General features: G+C 37.4%; 1 protein-coding gene across 1 annotated transcript in view; it reads right to left on the reverse strand.

The window, feature by feature from the left end:
• The window catches only part of SHOC1 (shortage in chiasmata 1), a 78180-nt gene extending 58987 nt beyond the window's left edge, over positions 1-19193 (reverse strand). Inside the window, exons 1-7 of the mRNA XM_027550241.1 lie at positions 19112-19193; positions 16626-16713; positions 9153-9331; positions 4406-4568; positions 4091-4205; positions 3012-3162; positions 934-1035 (exon numbers count right to left, since the gene is read on the reverse strand). Coding sequence (XP_027406042.1) covers positions 934-1035; positions 3012-3162; positions 4091-4205; positions 4406-4568; positions 9153-9331; positions 16626-16713; positions 19112-19193 — 880 coding nt within the window. The remainder of the gene's footprint in view (positions 1-933; positions 1036-3011; positions 3163-4090; positions 4206-4405; positions 4569-9152; positions 9332-16625; positions 16714-19111) is intronic.
• Between the last annotated feature and the right edge of the window lie 4180 nt (positions 19194-23373).

A 23373-nucleotide genomic window follows, 5' to 3' on the forward strand; every position in this document is an offset into this window, starting at 1 on the left:
CTTTATAGTCCAACTCTCACATCCATACATGACCACTGGAAAAACCATAGCCTTGACTAGATGGACCTTTGTTGACAAAGTAATGTCTCTGCTTTTCAATATGCTATCTAGGTTGGTCATAACTTTTCTTCCAAGGAGTAAGCGTCTTTTAATTTCATGGCTGCAGTCACCATCTGCAGTGATTCTGGAGCCCAGAAAAATAAAGTCTGGCACTGTTTCCACTCTTTTCCCATCTATTTCCCATGAAGTGATGGGACCGGATGCCATGGTCTTTGTTTTCTGAATGTTGAGCTTTAAGCCAACTTTTTCACTCTCCTCTTTCACTTTCATCAAGAGGCTTTTGAGTTCCTCTTCACTTTCTGCCATAAGGGTGGTGTCATCTGCATATCTGAGGTTATTGATATTTCTCCCGGCAGTCTTGATTCCAGCTTGTGTTTCTTCCAGCCCAGCGTTTCTCATGATGTACTCTGCATATAAGTTAAATAAGCAGGGTGACAATATACAGCCTTGACGTACTCCTTTTCCTATTTGGAACCAGTCTGTTGTTCCATGTCCAGTTCTAACTGTTGCTTCCTGACCTGCATATAGGTTTCTTAAGAGGCAGGTCAGGTGGTCTGGTATTCCCATCTCTTTCAGAATTTTATTACTGAACTATAAAATTATAAGATTTCTGCTTTTAATATTAATGCTATTTCCTTCACTCTTCTTCTTCAATCTTTGTAACTCCCCTCTATATATTATTCAATTTTGATGCTAGAAGGATGTTAATGATAGGAACAAATGTAAGGGATAGATAAAAGAACTTGGTTTGCAATAATCAAGTTTTAAACATGAAAACTGTCTTTTAGTAGACTTTATATGTGAATGTATTGTACTTTTACATCATATATAGATATCCCCTGATAAACTCAGTGGTTTATTCAAAATTTCTACCTGGTTGCCTGTACTCTGTTTCATATTGATTTTGAATGGCCATAATTTCTATGGAGCTGCATTTTATATCCTCAAGGTCAACTCCATGCTTGATAGTAAGATCTGAAAAGACAAAAAAAAGCAAGTCTATTATCAGCAAAAGTACTATGATATTCAGTCAGTTTAGTCGCTCATTCGTGTCGACTCTTTGTGACCCCATGAATCGCAGCACACCAGGCCTCCCTGTCCATCACCAACTCCCGGAGTTCACCCAGACTCACGTCCATCGAGTCAGTGATGCCATCCAGCCATCTCATCCTCTGTCTTCCCCTTCTCCTCCTGCCTCCAATCCCTCCCAGCATCAGAGTCTTTTCCAATGAGTCAACTCTTCGCATGAGGTGGCTAAAGTACTGGAGTTTCAGCTTTAGCATCATTCCTTCCAGTTTTCTGTAATCTTGTTCATTCCTTAGTGAACTGTTCATTCCTCAGTTCATTCCTCAATGACTCCTCTGAGGAGTCATTTAGTCACCATTAGAGCTAAGTAAGAAGGCAATGGTACCCTACTCCAGTACTCTTGCCTAGAAAATCCCATGGACGGAGGAGCCTGGTAGGCTGCAGTCCATGGGGTCGCTAAGAGTCGGACACGACTGAGCGTTTTCACTTTCACTCTTCACTTTCATGAATTGGAGAAGGAAATGGCAACCCAATCCAGTGTTCTTGCCTGGAGAATCCCAGGGATGGGGGAGCCTGGTGGGCTGCCGTCTCTGGGGTCGCACAGAGTCGCACACGACTGAAGCGACTTAGCAGCAGCAGCAGCAGCAGCAGAGCCAAGTAAGAAGCTTCCCTAGTGGCTCAGTTGGTAAAGAATCTGCCTGCAATGCAGGAAACTGCCTGCAATACAGGATACCGGGTTTGATCCCTGGATTGGGAAGTCTCCCTGAAGAAGGAAGCGGCAACCCACACTCCACTATTCTTGCCTCGAAAACCCCATGGACAGTGGAACCTGGCAGACTACAGTCCATAGGGTTGCAAAGAGCCAGACACAACTGAACGACTAAACTATCACCATCAGGGCCAAGTAAAGGCTGAGAGTGTAACACCACAGTCATTCAATAAAGTCACTTGTGCTTTCCATTAGCATTCATAGATTTGTATCCTTCTAAAAAGCCCATGGGCTACCTGTGGTTTTGAGCTTTGCTAGATGTTCAAGTTCTAGTATAAATTTGATCCATTTACTCAGGTTGCCTTTTCGTAACCTTGCTTGACTTGCACGCTGAGCAGTAATCCCCTTGATTTAGTCTTGTCTGCAAGAATGCTTTCAAGTATGTTGATGGCAAGCATCCCTATTTTCAATGGAATCACAAATCCCCCTTCACTCTTTCCTAGTATTATATATCTTTGATTATTTCAATTGGAATTTATAAGAGGAGCATTAAATATGTGGGCTCAAATTATATTAGAAGACTTCAACAATATTTACTATGTTTAACTAGGAAGAAACCATCTAAATTCCAGGTTATGACTCTCCCAGTCATCTGATCCATGAATCATAACCTTACTGTGAGTCTCTAAAGTCAGCATACAAGTTGTTAACATTTTGTCACTGTTAAATAACTCAAAAAATTAATATAGCCATATGTGCTTTAGCTCTATTTGTATAATTACCTTGAAATAGTTTAATTTGAGACATTTTAAGCGTGTAAGTATACAAAGAGAAGACAATGAGAAAAGAGTTTTATCAATAATAATTTTGAGATTTTTTGTTGTCTAAACTTACAGGAAACTTTTTAAAAATCTGAAGGTTCAGAAAAGGTTTAATGAACAAGAACTTTTGTAACAAACATTATTAAGAAGTTCTAACAAGTAATAGATTTTTGGGAGGCCTTTTGAAATTATATTTTAATTTTGACATAATTATAGATTCATGTGGAATTATAAAAATAATGTACAGAGATTTCATGTAAAAGGGTAACATCTTGCAAAACTTTGTACAACATCACAATCAGTATACTAACACTGAAGTTGGACATAGAACATCTCTATCACCATGATTCCAAATGTTGCCCTTTTATATTCAAACACACCCATTTAATTCTCACCTGTTTTGGAAAGGTTTTCATTTTCGTCTGCATAATTTATTATTTCTGGCATTACGTTTAATGACTCTTTCAGTTCTGAGAGTGATGGAATATCAACTTCTTGTTTGTGGCTTATAGGTACTAACAATTCACATTCAAGCAAAGTTGATGACTAAAATAATATATAGGTAAGACAAGTTTTTAGTGAGACTTTCCAAATAAATATTTCTGAGTTCACAAAAAGATACATTTGCTTAATTGGTGTAATTTAAAAACTAAATCCACACTCAAAAATTTTAATGCTCAGCAGACATTTTATTTTAAAAGGAAGTCTAGCAGCCAAAAAAAATATATTACAAGCAATTTTCTGTCTGAATAAAATCCTTCATGGCCACTGTTTCCATTAGTGATGTACAATATCCTTAGATACAGAAATATTTTCTTTTGTGTTAGTAACATTTCAAAATTCTAAGTTAAAGCAATCACTGCAGCAAATGAGAGTTGGTGAATGGAGTAAAAAGAGTAGGTGAAATGGAATGGATTTTTACTGCATTTCATAGAGTTTGTTTCTCTCTCATTCCAACAGAACTGGATTCTTCAACACGTGAGACTATATATGCATAGCTCTCAGAATTAACAGGGGAAGAAGAAGGAGACTGGAGAAAAGGAGCTAACAGGTGAATTAATATTTTTACATGTGTGTTAAAGTTTTTGTTTGTAAAAAATAGAAACCTTTAAATGCCTTAAGACCAATGTACATATAACCTCTTAGTGTCCTATACCAGGTATATTGATTAAAATTATTGGGAGAGGTTTTAAAATTCCCTATACCTGGGATGCACACCAGACCAATTAGATCAGAATACATCTGAATAGGACCCAGGCTTCAGAATTTTATTAAAATTTATCAAGTAATTTCAATGCATAGCTAAGGTTTAGACTGCTATCTCTGAAGTATATTTGACTCTTTAATTGATACATGTTCAACCCATTATCAAGTTTTTTAACTTGACAACAGTAGATGGCCAATTGTATTACTACAACTTATAAAAGTATGATTTACTAACTTTAGTTTAAAAATTACTGAAAGCAAATACTACAGCTTCATTTAAACCTACTGTATCTTTCAGTTTCTCCTGACAAAAGTCCTCTTTATCCATGTAAAAATCTTCTTCCACCAAACATTTTACATCTCCTTGAAGAGAGAAACACTCCCTTAACAAAAAATAAAACATTAAATTAGTGTTTACTTTTTAGTAAGGTACATACCAAATGTAGTTAGTCAAAACATATAGTGATTAAAATTAGACTTGAGGTAATAATAAAATACCATGATTGATAGCATCTAGACTTGTGAACATACAAAGAATATTTTCTCCTCTTAAAAATATTTACGACACTGGGCAATTAAGTACCTGAAAAATTTAGCTTCTGTGGGGATCTGTGCTTTGAAATCTGGCAAGGGATCCTTTACTAAAAATAGTTTTAGCCTACTCAACAGAGTGTGCAAAGTTGGTAGCTGACTTTTATAGGCCGTCAAATAATTTACAAAAACTATTTCTTCATCAATGGACAAATCTGAAAATAAACAAGAAATATAACAGAATAAGAACAAATCTAAAAGTTATACAAAAGGATCTAGGTAATTACTGTAGTCAGCCATTGATACAGTTGGGGTTGACAAACACATTTTATTTATTTAGTTATTTAAGGAATGGTAGATGTACAATATTATGTAAGTTACAGGTATATAATACACTGATTCACAATTTTTAAAGGTTATACTCTACCTATAGTTTGGAGAAGGAAATGGCAACCCACTCCAGTATTCTTGCGTAGAGAATCCCGTGGACAGAGGAGCCTAGTGGGCTGCTGTCCATAGGGTCGCACAAAGTCGGACATGACTAAAGCGACTTAGCATGCGTGCATGCATTGGAGGAAGAAATGGCAACCCACTCCAGTGTTCTTGCCTGGAGAATCCCAGGGACAGAGGAGCCTGGTGGGCTGCCATCTATGGAGTCGCACAGAGTCGGACACGACTGAAGCGACTTAGCAGCAGCAGCAGCTACCTATAGTTATTATAAAATATTGGCTCTGTTCCCCCCTGTTGTACAATGTATCGTTGTAGCTTATTTTATCCATAATAGTCAAACATATTTTAAAGTCTTTAGTTCTTCATTGTACTGTGCAAATAAATCATGTAGCATGGGACTGGTATAGACGTAGCAGCTCAGTAAAATTTAACATGGTTTAGTACAGGGCATGGCAACTCACTCCAGTATTCTTGCCTGGAGAATTCCATGGACAGAGAAAGCTGGTGAGCCACAGTCCATGGGGTCGCAGAGTCGGACACAACTGAGTGACTAACACTTTCACACTCAGTACATTGAGTAGGGCTTCCCTGTAGCTCAAATGGTAAAGAATCTGCCTGCAATGCAAGATACCCAGGTTCCATCCCTGGGTTGGAAAGATCCCTTGGAGAAAGAAATGGCTATACACTCCAGTATTCTTGTCTGGAGAATCCCCTGAACAGAGGAGCCTGGTGGGCTTCAGTCCATGGTGTCACAAAGAGTCAGACATGACTCAGCAATCAATTAAGCACAGTACAGTACACTGAGTAGTAACCAAATATCCTGAAAGAGTTGTAAGGGCTCATATTTTTTTCCCCCAATAAAATTAATGTAATCAATGGAGGAAGCTATCTTGTGGTCTTATGCCTCAAACTAGTTAGTTAGCCTTAGCAAGACTGTAAAGAGATAAAAGCATTTGACTTTTGCTGATCCCAGTCTTTGCTTCTCTACATTATTTTATCTCGTAAGGTCTCCAATTCATCTCCAGAGACTCATACTAGGGACTGGAGATGGTCTAAAAAGCCTACAAATGAGACCAACTCTGATTCTAGCACTCTAAAGTCGTTCAAACACATTTGTTATAAAATTAACTACAATGAAAGCTATATAGCAAAGTATCTACTAGAGAAGCGTGATATAGCTTACATGTTAGAAAACACAACTGCTTCGTGTTGTGTTTGAAACACAGGTTTGAAACAGGTTTCATGTTCAAAACCTGAAACACAGGCTTCTCCTCTCCTCACTCTATCTATCATGTTTGAATCACTTTAGAATCTTAGCTAACATAGCATCAGTGCTTTAGCAGTTTCTAGGCCCAGGGATGGAAGGGGGAGCAAAGGTCTTTTTTTCTGGGCAGTGGCCTTTCAGTTAAGTAATTTTAAATGGTATGAGAGAAGGGTAGTATGAAGTGAGGTCTCCCCTGACCAACTATTTGATACATCATTGGTACACATGTACTTAATAAATACATGGTGTAGAGTAGGCAGGCCAAGACCATGCCTTTGCCTGGTGCTAACTTAAAATACCAAAAGAGAAATTGTTATGTAAATTATCCTCCTAAGAGATTGTTTATCAGAACTTGTTAAGTTCCCGACAATCCTGTGGCTGAGAACATCCCATGATACGCCAGAGAAAGTTGGTCAATCAGCACCATGTCTAAGCAAGCTTTAGCTGAGATAATTAAAGAAGGTTCATTAGTACATCCATTCTTTAAATATTAATGAAGTCATATTAATTGTAAAGACTCAAAAATCATTCATTTATATCCCCATCTCCACTTCCATTTTGAAACACTGACCCTCTAGCTGTCTTTCCTTCCTAAAGGCTCATCCTAGTACTTCTGGGAGTACCATGGGGACACCTCATTAGTTTTGAGGTCTTTTTTTCCTAACCATTCTGTTTTGTTGAGCCACCTGAGGGCAGCATCACACCACAACCGATGTTCTTTTTACCTGTACAAAGGTTTTAACAGAGGTGCTACTTCCTTACATTCTTATGGCTATACGCATACCCTGGATTTCTTACCTTATTACACTAGTATATGTACCAATACAGATATGAGGAGACTGCTTTCCTCTACTGTAGAGGAGTGTTAGGTTGTCATGAGGAAACAAAATTTTGGCTAGTTAGCTATGAAAAAAAAGCAAAAAGGAGATCTACTGACAGGAGAGGATGGGGTTATTCTTGGCAGAAAACCCAATACAATGAAATGAAAACAATTGAGTTCACTAAACTGATAAAAACTATAAAATCAATGGTTTTCAAATTCATATACATACATACATACATACATACATATATATATATATATGAACCTAGTCAAAAATTACTGGAAAAACGTGTTCATTATGGCCACAAACATACAAATATTGAGAAATAAACACCAGAAGTGTGTCGAATGTCTATGGAAGATACCGTAAAACGTTACCGAGGATCATTACCAATAAACAGAAGCAAAAACAACAAAACTTGAAGAAAAGGCAAAATAAACCATTTTCCTGGCTAAAAAAGGTTAACTACGGTAAAATTAAAAAGTTTCAATTTCTCATAATAGCCAAGACATGGAAGCAACCTAGATGTCCATCAGCAGATGAATGGATAAGAAAGCTGTGGTACATATACACAATGGAGTATTACTCAGCCATTAAAAAGAATACATTTGAATCAGTTCTAATTAGGTGGATGAAACTGGAGCCTATTATACAGAGTGAAGTAAGCCAGAAGGAAAAACATAAATACAGTATACTAACGCATATATATGGAATTTAGAAAGATGGTAACAATAACCCGGTGTACCAGACAGCAAAAGAGACACTGATGTATAGAACAGTCTTATGGACTCTGTGGGAGAGGGAGAGGGTGGGAAGATTTGGGAGAATGGCAATGAAACATGTAAAATATCATGTAGGAAACGAGTTGCCAGTCCAGGTTCGATGCATGATGCTGGATGCTGGGGGCTGGTGCACTGGGACGGCCCAGAGGGATGGTATGGGGAGGGAGGAGGGAGGAGGGTTCGGGATGGGGAACACATGTATACCTGTGGCGGATTCATTTTGATATTTGGCAAAACTAATACAATTATGTAAAGTTTAAAAATAAAATAAAATTAGAGAAAAAAAAAAAAGTTTCAATTTCTCAAGAAGTCTGTCTTGGAATTTGGAAAACTGATTACAAAGTAAATCTGGAAGAATATAGATGTGAGAGTAGGGGGGAAAAGACTATTAATACATGTTATATTTGTATATTAAATAGTTAAAACTGTATGATATTGACACAATAATAGGCAAGTCAGTAAAACATACTAGAATATCCAGAAACAAAGTATAATTTGGATAAGGATTTGGCATATAATGTAAGTGACATTTCTAATCAATGGGGAAAGCAAAGAGGATTCCCCAAATAATACTGGGACCACTGCCAAAACATTTGGGATTTTTAAAAAATTTTACTTTTAATCATATTCTAAAATCTTAAAGGAAACTTTAAGTAAAAATATAAATAAATATTTATTTACTACAAGGAAGAATTTTCTAAGTATAAAAACAAGTATGATAGAAATCATAAAGGGAATGGTTAGGTTCAGGTTAAATATATTTGGGGTTATTAATACCATTGATATATAAAGATAAAATACAAGAATAAAAAAAGAGACAAAAAGAATCATTTCACAAAATAAAAATATGCAAATGAACACTGAATACCAATAATTTTAAAAATGCAAGTAAAAATATGATTTTTTGCCAGTCACAATTGGATAAACATTTTACAACATCAGATTTAGAATATAATTTGGATTAAACATATTTTTAAGTATTACTTACTGTAAATTCATAAAAACTGAGTGAACTTCCTGACCTAACACTGCAACTATTTTATCTCCACGTTGAATTATGGTTTCACATAAATTAGATAAGATTGAAAATCTTCAGAATAAATGGGAAAATAAAATATAACTATCACTTAATAATCTAATAATTTAATGTTATACCAGATTGTCATATCATCAAATCGCTAAAGAGATGCTAATATCACTATAGCAATATGTTGTGAGCAACCTTTGATGAAACCTCTGAGGCTATTTTGAAGCCCAGCACACTTAAACTCCAAAAACAACTAAATTACAAAAAGGAGATTAATATGAAAGAAAATATTTTGCTAATGTGGCAAAGCTTTGAATTTCAATTTTGCAGGTGGATATCTTTAGCAAAATAAAAAAATTTAAAAATCCAGTAAAACAAAAAAAATCACTGAAATGAAAATTTATATATTAGTAAGAAATGTTTTATAACAATGAAAATAATAAATGTTTTACCTTGTGCTTGAAGTGATGGACGTTTTTCTAAGCAGCTGACAAGAGTAAAGAATTCATTGTATTCCTTATGGGTATACAAGCTGGCTTCCTCTACTTCGGTTTGGGAGTTTGGGTTTGAACTTGGAACAATTTCATCAAATTCACAGTTAAGCTGGGTCACCATTCCTGTAACTGTTTTTCTATGATATATTAAAATTACTGATTTTGTGTATGTCTTATTTTAAAACATCTTTATTAACGAATAATACATGTTCACTGTAGAAAGTTACCAAATTCCAACAGATAAAGAGAAACATTACCCATAGATCCATCATTCAAGAGATGAATTTAAAAAGTATGTATTTTATCAATTATTTTTGAATATTTTTAAACAAAAGTGGATTCATATACATAGTATTTTGTAACCTGTTCTTTTCTACTAAGCAATGAAGCGTGAGCACATTTACATGTCAGTCAATGTACATTCACTTCATTTTTTGAGTGGATGAACAAGATCCCATATAGTTAAACAATTTTTTCAACTAGTTCCCTGTTACTGGAAATTTAAATTTGTTATAATTGTTTGCTATTATGAGCAACAATGCAAGGAATATCTCTGTGTACTTATCTGTTTTCTCAAAATGCAATTTCTAAAAATGGGAATGATGAGGTTAAAGATATATAGATTTTTAGACTTGGCCACACACGCATTGCCAAAATGTCCTTGTACTGGATAGTCAATGTCTGCTTTTCCATGTCATTATTCAACCTTTTATATCCTGTTCTACATCCTAGGAGACTGATCTCAATGAACTAACTAAACTCCCTTGCCTAGTCTTCTGGTTGGATTTAGCCAATGGAAGCATTGGCAGGAGATCAAAGGTGGGAAAATAAATAGGTTGAAATATTATTCTTCCTTTTGGGGCCACAGTTTGGAGAGATAGTTACATTCTTCAACCAACAGTTACATCTTTAATCACACAGCATCTCTCTTGTAGCTACAGTTCTTACTGTGTTGGTTACTTCAGTCCCCTTTCTTCTTCAAGCTTAGGGTGGTAATAACTTTCAGGCATTGCGAGTCTTGGGAACTTTTTTTTGGTTCCCTTGACCCTACCTGTACCTTGCTTGTTTCCTGACTGACCCAGATATATCCATCATTGTTTATATCATCAGGATATTTGAACTTAAAAGAGACCTTTCTACTGAATTTTCCAATAAATAAATATACTATTGGCAATTCGGGTACATATTCTAATATATATTTTTATGATATCCTAAAATACTGAGCCGTAATACACAGACCGAAAGAACCAAAATCAAGATAATTTCCATGTGGATCTTTAGAGACTTCTAAATTTAGTGCTTAGATAGCTACTTTAAAGTAAATATGACTGACAGAGACAATAATTAATAGTAATCATTGGTACTGTAGATTTTTTTATTTTTTAAATATAATGTTATTTATTTATTTTTGGCTGTGCTGGGTGTTTGCTGCTGCACGGGCATTTCTCTAGTTGCTGCCAGCAGGGGCTACTCTGTAGTTGTGGCGCACGGACTTCTTTTGTGGGGGCTTCTCTTGTTGCGGAGCACAGGCTCTAGGGAGTGCAAGCTTCAGCAGTTGTGGCACGCGGGCTCAGTAGTTGTGGCACAGGGGCTTAGTTGCTCCCCAGCATGCAGGATCTTCCTGGATTAGGGACTGAACCCAAGTCTTCTGCACTGGCAGGCAGATTCTTTACCACTGAGCCACCACAGAAGCCTGGTACTATAGTTTTGAGAAAACCCTGTCAATTCTCTTTCCCTCACCATAAGTGATCTTTAAAGACCAGTATTTCCATGTCTTCTTTCTCCCTCCTTGTCCAATATTATCTATTTTTTGTTCACTGGTACCTCCTCCTCTGCCTAACTTGAAGATCCTGATGTTTCCTGGGCTTTCAGTCTGCATTGTCTTTGCTTTCTTTCTATATCATTCTTTTTTGGGTAAATTCATCCACTCTTGTTCACTAATTCCTTAACTGCAAAGAAATATTTATTGAGTGTCTACAATGTGCTGGAACCATTTTAGGCATTGAGTGTGGAGAGGTGAACAAACCAGTGTCCTTGCCCTCATAAAGTTTTACATGATAATGGGATGATAGACAAATAAATAGGTAAATGACGTAATGTCAGGTGGTGAAAAACTCTTATGAGTGAAATAAAATGAGATATTAGGACATCAAGTAATAGCCAGAGGGATAACATAAGGTATGTTTTAGAGAGAGTAGTTAGTGAACGGCCTTCTGAGGAGCTACAGTTACCTGAATCATGGTAAAGAGCAAGCCATACAGAGGCTCAGAGTAGAGGACCAAGTGTCATAGTCAAAGAAAAGCAGAAAGGTCAGGTTGACTGGAACTGAGTAAGGTTAGACAGGTGGGTAAGGACAAGATCATGCTGGATCTTAGAGGACTTGATAAGAACACTGGATTTTATTCTACGTGAAATGGGATACCAATGATGAAATGCATAACCCACCAATAACTGAAACATTTCATGAACTGTTGTGTGTCTTAAAAAAACAAATCACAGGCAAACTCGTATAAGAAAATAAAGGAGTAAATTCTTGTGACTTTAGTTTAGGTAAAGCCTTCTTAGATTTGACACCAAAAGTACAAATAACAAAAGAAAAATTAGATAAATTGAACTTCATCAAAATCCAAAACATTTTCTGCTTGAAAGGATACCATCAAGGGAGTGAAAAGGCAATCCACAGGAGAAAATATTAGCAAATCAAATATCTAATAAGAGACTTGGATCTGGAATACATAAGGAACTCTTAAACCTCAATAATAAAAAGGCATATAACATAATTTAAAAATGGCAAAGAACTTGAATTGTCATTTATCCAAGGAAGATATATTAACAGCCAATAATTAAAGGAAAAGAAGTTCAACATCATTAGCCATCAGGGAAATGAAAATCAAAACTACAGTGACATGCAATGAGCCATTCACTAGGATGGTTATAATTAAAAAGACAGATAACAAGTGTTGGCAGGATATAAATTGTAACCTTCATAAAGAAAGCTGAGCGCCGAAGAATTGATGCTTTTGAACTGTGGTGTTGGAGAAGACTCTTGAGAATCCCTTGGGCTGCAAGGAGATCCAACCAGTTCATCCTAAAGGAGATCAGTCCTGGGTGTTCATTGGAAGGACTAATGCTGAAGCTGAAACTCCAATACTTTGGCCACCTCATACGAAGAGTTGACTCATTGGAAAAGACCCTGATGCTGGGAGGGATTGGGGGCAGGAGGAGAAGGGGACGACAGAGGATGAGATGGCTGGATGGCGTCACCGACTCGATGGACATGAGTTTGAGTGAATTCCGGGAGCTAGTGATGGACAGGGAGGCCTGGCATGCTTTGATTCATGGGGTTGCAAAGAGTTGGACATGACTGAGCGACTGAACTGAACTGAGTGGGAATATAAAATGGTACATCTGCATGGAAAAGAAGTATTTACAAAGTTACCATCAGTTCCATAAGATCTAGCAATTTAACTACTGGAGAGATAAAATCCTATATCTGCATAAAAACTTGTCCACAACTGTTTATGGGGCTTCCCTGGTGACTCAGACAGTAAAGAATCTGCTTGCAAAGCTATGGTTTTTCCAGTAGTCATGTACAGATGAGAGTTGGACCATAAAGAAGGCTGAGCGCCAAAGAAGTGATGCTTTTGAACTGTGGTGCTGGATAAGATTTTTGAGAGCTTATTGGACAGGAAGGAGATTGTCAATCCTAAAGGAAATCAACTCTGAATATTCATTGAAAAGGCTGAAGCTGAAGCTCCAATATTTTGGCCACCTAATGCAAAGAGCCGACTTATTGGAAAAGACCCTGATGCTGGGAAAGAGTGAGAGCAAGAGAAGGAAGCAACAGAGGATGAGATGATTGGATGGCATCACCGACTCAGTAGACATGAGTTTGAGCAAACTCTGGGAGATAGTGAAGGACAGGAAAGCCTGGCATGTTGCAGTTCATGGGGTTGCAGAGTTGGACATACTTACCAAAAAACAACAATTGCTTATAGCAGCATTACTCATAAGAGCCAAAAAGTGGAAACAAATGTCCATCGACTGATGAATGGATAAATAAAATGTGGTATATTCATACACTGGAATATTATTTGATCATAAAAAATGAAGTGCTGATACATGCTACAAAATAAAAAAGTGTTAGTCACTCAGTCATGTCTCTTTGAAACCCCATAGACTGTAGCCCTCCAGACTCCTTTGTTCATGGAATTCTCCAAGTAAGAATACTGAAGTGGATAGCCATTTCTTTCTCCAGGGGATCTTCCTGACCCAGGGATGAATCTTAAAAACATTATGCCAAGTAAAAGAGGCTGGTCACAAAGGATTACATATATATGTGTGATATTGTGATTTATAATAAGAGATATATGTTTGGTCTTCATATCCATTTCTTGCACAAAGCTCCTAAGGTCATTGGACTTTCTTAAGTGCTAAAGTTGACTTTTGTTATGTTAATACGGTAACTTTTGGGAAGCACGTAAGGCTGGTGATTGGTTGCCAGGAGAACCAACCATGTGATTAGAAGATTGCAACTTTCAGTTCCACTCCTCTGACCTCCAGGAAGGGGAGAGGGACTGGAAGTTGAATCAACTGCCAGTAACCAACCATGTAATCAATCCTGCCCATGTAATGAAGCCTTCGTAAAAACACAGAAGGACTGGGTTAAGAAAACGTCCAGGTTGGTGAACACATGGAGGTTCTGGGAAAGTAGGGTGATGGGAGAGAACACGGAAGTTCCATGACCTTTCCCCATATCTTGCCCTATCTGTCTCTTCCGTCTGACTGTTTCTGAATTATACCCTTCTATAGTAAACCAGTAATTCAGTAAGTAAAATATTCCTGTGAATTCTATAAGTCTAGAATTCACAGTTGCTGGAGTCTATGAATCCAGCAAGTTGATTGAACACAAAGAGGGGGTTGTTGGAATCTCTGATCTATAGCTGGTCAGTCAGAAGCACAGGTGATAACCTTGCAAATGGCCTCTGAAGTGTAGGGTGCAGGGGCAGTTTCATAGGACTAAACTCTTAACCTATGGGATCTTAATTTCCATTAGATAACAAAGCTCCTGAATTTAAAATTAAATTTCAATTTGGGAAAGCCTGCTAAACCTTCTGCTCAGTTTTGCTCTGAACCAAAAACTGCTCTAAAAAATAAAGTTCATTAAAAGTTAAATTTTACTTCATGAGACAAACTTGAAACTAATGATGGCTAACACACACACAAGGATGGTGGAAGGTCATGGCTAGTAAGGTGGTTTCACAATTCATGAGGGACTGAGACTCCTTTTGTTCGACTCTGCCATTCCTAGACTTAGTCCTTGTCATGTATACTCCAAGGTGGTTGCTGCAGCCAACATCTGCATTCTAACATCAGGATGGAGAAAATGTGAAGGAGAAAAACACGCTGCTTTCTTTTAAGCCATTCTCCAGAAACTGCGTAAGTCCCTTTTGCTTATATGCTTTGGGAAGAGCTTAGTCATATGGCTATTTGGCTATAGGGAGGCAGAGAAATGTGAATTTTATCCTAGGTGGTGCCACAGATTCCATCATAAAATGAATGGAGGGTCAGACATGACAGGGCACCCATTCCTTCAGGGCCTCAAATTTCTCTCATACAAGAATCTTGTGTGCGCCAAAGTAGCCTGATCATTACTTATTGCACGTTCTTGCCTCTGTATCTTCAGATGTACTGTTTCCTTTGAAATGCTTTCTTTCAAGTTAGTTTCTCCTTTGTCCAACACAAGCTCAATTTCCACTTCTTTATGAAGTTGATCTCTCCTGCTTATAAATGCACAGCTCTACCAATCTAACTCATAGGGAGAAGAGAGATTTTAGAGATTATCTTGTGTCTTGTGACTCAAACTAGGTTCTTGGACCAGTAGCATCAGCACACTTAGGAGCGTATTAGACATGTAGAATCTCAGGCCCCAACACAGACCGACTGAATCAGAATCTTCATTTTTAACAGGATCCTCAGGTGATTCATATGTAAATTAAAGCTTGAGAAGCACTGACCCCTTCATCTTTATACTGAACCAGAAAGTGAGGGTCAGGGACTTCCCTGGTGGTCTAGCAGTTAAGAATCCACCTGCCAGTGCAGGCGACTTAGGTTCCATCCCTGGTCCATGAAGATTCCATGTGCCACAGAGCAACTAAGCCTATGTGCCACACTACTGAGCCAAGGCTCTAGAACCTGTGCTTTGCAAGAAGAAAAGTCACGGTAAGGAGAAGCCCATGAAACTCAACAAAGAGTGGCACCTGCTCTCAGTAACTAGAGAATGCTTACTGGTAACAAAGACCCAGTACAGCCAAAAATAAATAAAAAGTGAGGGTCTGAGAGAGAAAATGGCTCGTTGACTAGTTAGTACTTAACTTTTCAAATGAAGAGTTACAATCCACATCTTTTAGTTTGTACTGCAAAGCTCTTTCCACTACACCTTTTTGCATCTTCCCTGCTCTAGAGTATAGTCCTGTGATAGATACTTTGCATTGACCTTATACCTTGTGATAGACCTTTTGAGGGTCATTTTATATTATCATTTAGTTCTTAACATTGTCAATTTTTTCTGTTCATATATTATCTTCCTAATCTGATTTTAAATTCCTAGATGACAGAAATAGTATATTGGGCTTCTCTTAGTGCCTAGACACATTTAAGTTGGTCATTTGTTTCTTTCAAATGTAACTAAGGAAAACAAATTACTAAAACCCTTTGGGTCTGATCAGAACTCTTTGCATGAAGTGATGCAACACAGTAAATTATTTACATTTGCACTAAAATCTCTATTTTGTGTCTACCTGAACAACATAGAATGGGTTAGATGTTCTTCCTCATATTATGCTCTGCGTACCTATCTCTGTCATTGTACCTCCCACATTCTATTGTATTATTTATTTATAAATTTCTTATTCTCTATTTTCTTACGTTCTTTGAGAGTAGAGACTGTATCTAATTTTTTTTATCCTGTATCCAGTACACAACATGGTATCTGATAAATATTTGACAAATGACTAGACTACTAATAAATAACATTTTGACAAAGTATGTTAGAAAATAGCCTTAAGTCGGCATTTATACTACAATGATAAAAAGACTGATTTTAATATAAAGGATTTTCTATAGATACTTTCTACCAAAATTTCACTTACTGTTAAAAGCATAATAGCATCTTGGTTTTATTTCTGTCTCTTGCAAAACAAATGCACAGAAAACTGTTAATATGTGATAAATGAGGGAAAGGTTTAAAAAAGAGGTTGTAAATAACTTTGATTAAACTCTTCTTTGTGGTTCAGACTAGGACTTGTTTTTTGGATAAAAGAGGAAAACCTGTGAGGATACAAATGAAAGGATCTTTTCTCTTAGATAACTGAGGAACTTACTATTCATCTTCTAGATGTAAAGGGGAAATTTGGGGTTAAGGACACATACTTCTCAAGGAAATCGTCCACAGTGAGACTTGCTTTCCATTGATCCAAGACTGAGATATCTGTCTCTCCCCAAATTGAAACAGCTGAAACTAGAAAGGAGAATGGTAAACATTAGTTTCTGGAATTTTCTTTTACACAACACAGGGAAGCCAAACATTCACCTTTTACATTATGGTATTATCTTTATTTGTTCACAAATGTAATTTTTTCAAAGTTATCAGTTCAGTTCAGTTGCTCTGTCATGTCTGACTTTATGTGGCCCCATGGACTGCAGCACACCAGGCCCCCCTGTCCATCATCAACTCCCAGAGTGTGCTCAAACTCAAGTCCATCGAGCTGGTGATGCCATCCAACCATCTCATCCTCTGTCATCCCCTTCTCCTCTTGCCTTCAATCTTTCCCAGCATCAGGGTCTTTTCAAATCAGTCAGTTCTTTGCATCAGGTGGCCAAAGTATTAGAGCTTCAGCTTCAGTATCAGTTCTTCCAATGAATATTCAGGACTGATTTTCTTTAGGATTGACTGGTTGGATCTCCTTGCAGTCCAAGGGACTCTCAAGAGTCTTCTCCAACACCACAGTTCAAAAGCATCAATTCTTTGGCACTTAGCTTTCTTTATGGTCCAACTCTCACATCCATACATGACCACGGAAAAACCATAGCTTTGACCTGATGGACCATTGTCAGCAAAGCAATGTCTCTGCTGTTTAATATGCTGTCTAGGTTTGTCTTAGCTTTCTTCCAAGGAGCAAGCATCTTTTGATTTCATGGCTGCAGTCACCATCTGCAGTGATTTTGGAGCCCAAGAAAGTAAAGTCTGTCACTATTTCCATTGTTTCCCCATCTATTTGCCATGAAATGATGGGACCAGATACCATGATCTTCCTTTTTTGAATGTTGAGTTTTAAGCCAGCTTTTTCACTCTCCTCTTTCACTTTCATCAATAAGCTCTTTAATTCTTCTTCACTTTCTGCCATAAAGATGGTGTCATCTGCATATCTGAGGTTATTGATATTTCTCCCAGCAATCTTGATTCCAGCTTGTGCTTCATTCAACCCAGCATTTCACATAATGTACTTTGCATATAAGTTAAATAAACAGGATGACAATATACAGCCTTGACATACTCATTTCCCAATATGGAACCAGTCTGTTGTTGCATGTCCAGTTCTAATTGTTGCTTCTTCACCTGCATACAGATTTCTCAGAAGGCAGGTAAAGTGGTCTGTTATTCCCTTCTCTTTAAGAATTTTCCACAGTTTGTTGTGATCCACACAGTCAAAGGCTTTGGCATAGTCAATAAAGCAGAAGTAGATGTTTTTCTGAAACTCTCTTGCTTTTGCAATGATCCAACGAATGTTTGCAATTTGATCCCTGGTTCCTCTGCCCTTTCTACATCCAGCTTGAACATCTGGAAGTTCATGGTTCACATATTGCTAAAGCCTGGCTTGGAGAATTTTGAACAATTACTTTGCTAGAGTGTGAGATGAATGCAATTGTGTGGTAGTTGGAACATTCTTTGGCATTTCCTTTCTTTGGGATTGGAATAAAAACTGACATTTTCCAGTCCTGTGGCCACTGCTGAGTTTTCCAAATTTGCTGGCACATTGAGTGCAGCACTTTCACAGCATCATCATTTAGGTTTGAAATAGCTCAACTGGAATTCCATCACCTCCACTAGCTTTGCTTGTAGTGATGCTTCCTAAGGCCCACTTGACTTTTCACTCCAGGATGTCTGGCTGTAGGTAGGTGATCACAGCATCATGATTATCTGGGTCGGTAAGATATTTTTGTATAGTTCTTCTGTGTATTCTTGTCATCTCTTCTTAATAGCTGTATATAGTCAGCAAAAACAAGACAGGGAACTGACTATGGCTCAGATCATGAACTCCTTATTGCAAAATTCAGACTTGAATTGAAGAAAGTAGGGAAAACCACTAGACCATTCAGGTATGACCTAAATCAAACCCCTTACAATTATACAGTGTAAGTGACAAATAGATTCAAGGGATTAGATTTGATAGACAGAGTCAAAGTGCCGGAAGAACTATGGACGGAGGTTTGTGACATTGTACGGAAGGCAGTGATCAAGACCAGTCCCAAGAAAAAGAAATGCAAAAAGGCAAAATGATTGTCTTGAGGAGGCCTTACAAAGAGCCGAGAAAAGAACAGAAGCTAAAGACAAAGAAGAAAAGGAAAGATATACCCATCTGAATGCAGAGTTCCAAAGAATAGCAAGGAGAGATAAGAAAGCCTTCTTCAGTGATCAATGCAAAGAAATAGAGGAAAACAACAGAATGGGAAAGACTAGAGATTAATTCAAAGTTATACCAGATTCCAAATACTTAAATAATCATTCAGATTTTTATAGCCCCCACAAAAAAACAAAAAACAAAAAACAACCAAACAACCCTGTCAATCATGGAACAATATTACCTAAACATAGTATCTTCATTTTTATAGCCTTTCTTTTGTTTATACAGCATTACCATCCCAGACAATCCTGTTCCACAGCTCATGTGACTCCTCATAAAACCAGCTCACTTTGATACACTCCCCTTGAAGGGCCATAATATTGTCAGTAGCACACACTTCAGTACTTAATCATATACAGTCATATTTTAAATTTTTATGTGTATTATAGCTTGTCTCCCAAAATAGACCCTCAGTTCCTTAAGGAGAGGGACCATGTCAGATGCTTGTATCAGCAAAAGCAACTCAGTGAAGAGGCAAAGGACTTGTATTCTACCTAAGTGTTGGTTCTTACTAGTTTTGTTACCTTGAACAAATCACTGAACATTTGAGTCTGTGCTTCACTGAAAAATATAAAAGTTTAGTGGTTAAGAATACAGGTCTGAAAAAAAAAAAAAAGAATACAGGTCTGGAATCACCCTAACTAGATTTTAATACATACACTGCTACTTACTAACTGTATGATCTTGTGTAAATCTCTTAACCTCTTTCTAACTCAGTTTCTTTATCTGCAAATTAGGAATAATAATGACATTTTCATAGTGTTGTAAAGATTAAATGTGCTAAGACATGTAAATTGTTTAGAATGGTGCCTGATATGGTATAACTGCCCAATAAATCTTGGCTGTTATTATGATTTTTAAAAAGAAGAAAAGGAAAAGAAATAAGAGAAATAATTAATCATTTTCCCTTCTGTACTTTAAGAGCAGTTTGATGAAAACTACTACTCTTGATGAGGTTCCCAGGTGGTGCTAGTGGTAAAAATTTGCCCACCGTTGAAGGAGACATAAGAGATGCGAGTTCGATCCCTGGGTCAGGAAGATCCCTTGGAGAGGGCATGGCAACCCACTCCAGTATTCTTGCCTGGAAAATTCCATGGACAGAAGAGCCAGGCAGGCTACAGTATATAGGATTGCAAAGAGTCAGACACGACTGAAGCGACTTAGCACGCACCCAAGCACGCCCTACTGGTGATCTTGTTTCCAACCTGATCGAGACCTTCAGTCCACTGACCCTATCATTTTTACAATATTCATCCGCCCTCATATCCTCATTTCCTTTCTTGTACAGTTTAGTTTCCACAGCCTCATAATCACTCTCTTACAAAGAGTCAAGTCCCTTGCCTCTCTTTCCCTTATACCAACTTAGAAAACCCCTAGTCTTCACTTTGTATAGGTACACTAAAAGTGAAAATGTTAGTCGTTCTGTCATGTCTGGCTCTTTGTGACCCCATGGAGGGTAGCCCGCCAGGCTGTCCATTAAATTCTCCAGGCAAGAATACTGGAGTGGGTGGCCATTCTCTTCTCCAGGGGGTCTTCCCAACACAGGGATCCAACCTGGGTCTCCTGCATTGCAGGAGGATTCTTTACCATCTGCTCCACCAGGAACTCATAGGCGTAGATGTACACTAGAACAATTAAAGATTATTTGGAAAAAAAATTCACCCAGCCATTCTGAATGAGCTCACTTCAAATTATGACCATAAATTTTACATGGGCATCCAACTTTGACAGATGATAATAGTAATTCATTTTAATATCCTTTTACTAAAAAGGATTTCCTCATTCTTCAAGACATTTGACACCTCCCTTCAAATTTTTGATACTCATCCCCTACCCGCTGTCAGAAAATTAATATAAATAGAGAAGAAAAACCCTCATCTTCCACCACCAATTCTAACATCTAACTGGCATCAGTTCAGTTCAGTTCAGTTCAGTCACTCAGTCGTGTCCGACTCTTTGCGACCCCATGAATCACAGCACGCCAGGCCTCCCTGTCTGTCACCAACTCCTGGAGTTCACCCAGACTCACGTCCATTGAGTCAGTGATGCCATCCAGCCATCTCATCCTCTGTCGTCCCCTTCTCCTCCTGCCCCCAATCCCTCCCAGCATCAGAGTCTTTTCCAATGAGTCAACTCTTCGCAGGAGGTGGCCAAAGTACTGGAGTTTCAGCTTTAGCATCATTCCCTCCAAAGAAATCCCAGGGCTGATCTCCTTCAGAATGGACTGGTTGGATCTCCTTACAGTCCAAGGGACTCTCAAGAGTCTTTTCCAACACCACAGTTCAAAGGCATCAATTCTTCAGCACTCAGCCTTCTTCACAGTCCAACTCTCACATCCGTACATGACCACTGGAAAAACCATAGCCTTGACTAGACGGACTTTTGTTGGCAAAGTAATGTCTCTGCTTTTGAATATGCTAACTGGCATAAGTACCTACAAACTTTGCCTTCCTCTCTATTGCAGTAGAGGAACCATCCTGGCTTCTAACACCAACTCCTCCAATTGTGCTCTTGGTTCTATTCTCTTTTACTGAGTTATCTTTTTTCTTTCCTGCATCATCATTTTCTCTCTTTTTACCAAGATTATTTCCTTTGGCAAACAAACATTTCATAGTCTCTTTCCTTATCATTCATATATATATTTTTAATGTCACATCTTAAAAAAAATCCTCTTTAACTCATTTCTCCCTTCAGCTAGTGCACCTCCATTTTTCTATGTACTGTCATAGCAAAAATCTTCAAAAGAGCTCACTGTGTCCACCATCTCACATCCCACTGGGCATTCTCTTCTCAAAATACTCTGATCAGGTTTTCATACATAATATTCCAGGGAAACCACTTCTATCGAGGTTATCGATCTACATTTAATTAAGCTAATGGTCAATTCTGTTCTCATCTTACTTGACACTTTCCAAAGCAAAAGATGATACTTAGTACATATTCATTTAAAAAATAGTTTTATAGTCAGTGTATCATTACAACTTAGAGTAGCCTTCATACAGTTGGGAAAGATCCTACTGTAATACAAATAGTAGAATGTCAGAATATTTTAAGACTTCATCATTTACATATCTTTTGTTTTATTAATATCTAGTATAAGCTTTCCAATTCCTTACTCTGTCACCTAAACTCTGTCACGTAAAAATATTAACTTTGTCACCTAAATACTTTGTCACATAAAAATATTAATTTATAAACTTCTTGGAAGTCTGATATGAATATATTTTTATATAATGAGAAAACAGTGAATTTTCTTAATAATTTATTATGCTAAACTCTGAAATACTTTTAAAAATAAATTTTTAAAAAATACAAATAAAATATACCTCTTGTCCATGGCCTCCTAAACTTATTATCAATAACATTTGCAGGATAATTGTCATCTTGATATAAACATGAAGGGATCCGAAGCAATAAAGTATTTTTCCACAACTTCTTTCTAACTACACTCTGTGTAAGAAAGATTATGAAATCTTTTAGTATATATTGAATTTAAAATATTTATCTGTCATATTCCAGAATATTAAAATTCTCTATTGTTTCAAATTTATTTTATTTTCATTTAAAGGTAATACATGTTCACTATAAAATATCTAACACATAACCACATAACTGAAAAAGTCATGGTCCCTGCTGCTGCTGCTGCTAAGTCACTTCAGTCGTGTCCGACTCTGTGCGACCCCATAGACGGCAGCCCACCAGGCTCCCCTATCCCTGGGATTCTCCAGGCAAGAACACTGGAGTGGGTTGCCATTTCCTTCTCCAATGCATGAAAGTGAAAAGTGAAAGTGAAGTCACTCAGTCGTGTCCAACTCTTAGCGACCCCATGGACTGCAGCCTACCAGGCTCCTCTGTCCATGGGATTTTCCAGGCAAGAGTACTGGAGTGGGGTGCCATTGCCTTCTCCGCATGGTCCCTAGTGATATCAATAAGTCTGGTATATTTTCCTACATACTTAATTTTCTAGATTAGGCTAAATTGTCTATGTGTGTTTGATTAAAAAAAATGGGATCATATCATTTATACACCATTTAGCAAAGTGCTGTTTTTCACTTTTAATATGGCTATCTTTTGTTTTCTACATCTTTGCACTGTTTCACTTGTGACATCCAGCAAACATGTTACTAAATTTTAAAAAATCTAATAATTAAAATTTAAAAGGATGTTAAATCAGTTAAGTAAGCATGTAAATAAAAATTCTCTGTGCTTGGTTCTGCCTTTACTTTCCAGCTTTATTTCCCACTACTCTTTAATACTAAGTGTAGTCTTTAAATAGAGCAATCACTACCCTCTTAACATTTAGTGGTCACTTCCTCATCAACAAGATGCCTCTGAAAAATGCCCTGCTACTCTTCTCTAGCTGTCAAAATTCTATTCACCTTTCAAGGCTCATCTTAAGCAAATTTCCTCAGTGACTCCCAACCTGTCACAGAATTCATTATCTATGTATTTGGACAAATGATAGTTTCTTTCATTATTTCCCAAGAGTTTTATGT

Source organism: Bos indicus x Bos taurus, chromosome 8 (genome assembly GCF_003369695.1).
Source record: "Bos indicus x Bos taurus breed Angus x Brahman F1 hybrid chromosome 8, Bos_hybrid_MaternalHap_v2.0, whole genome shotgun sequence".
Taxonomy (NCBI): domain Eukaryota; kingdom Metazoa; phylum Chordata; class Mammalia; order Artiodactyla; family Bovidae; genus Bos; species Bos indicus x Bos taurus.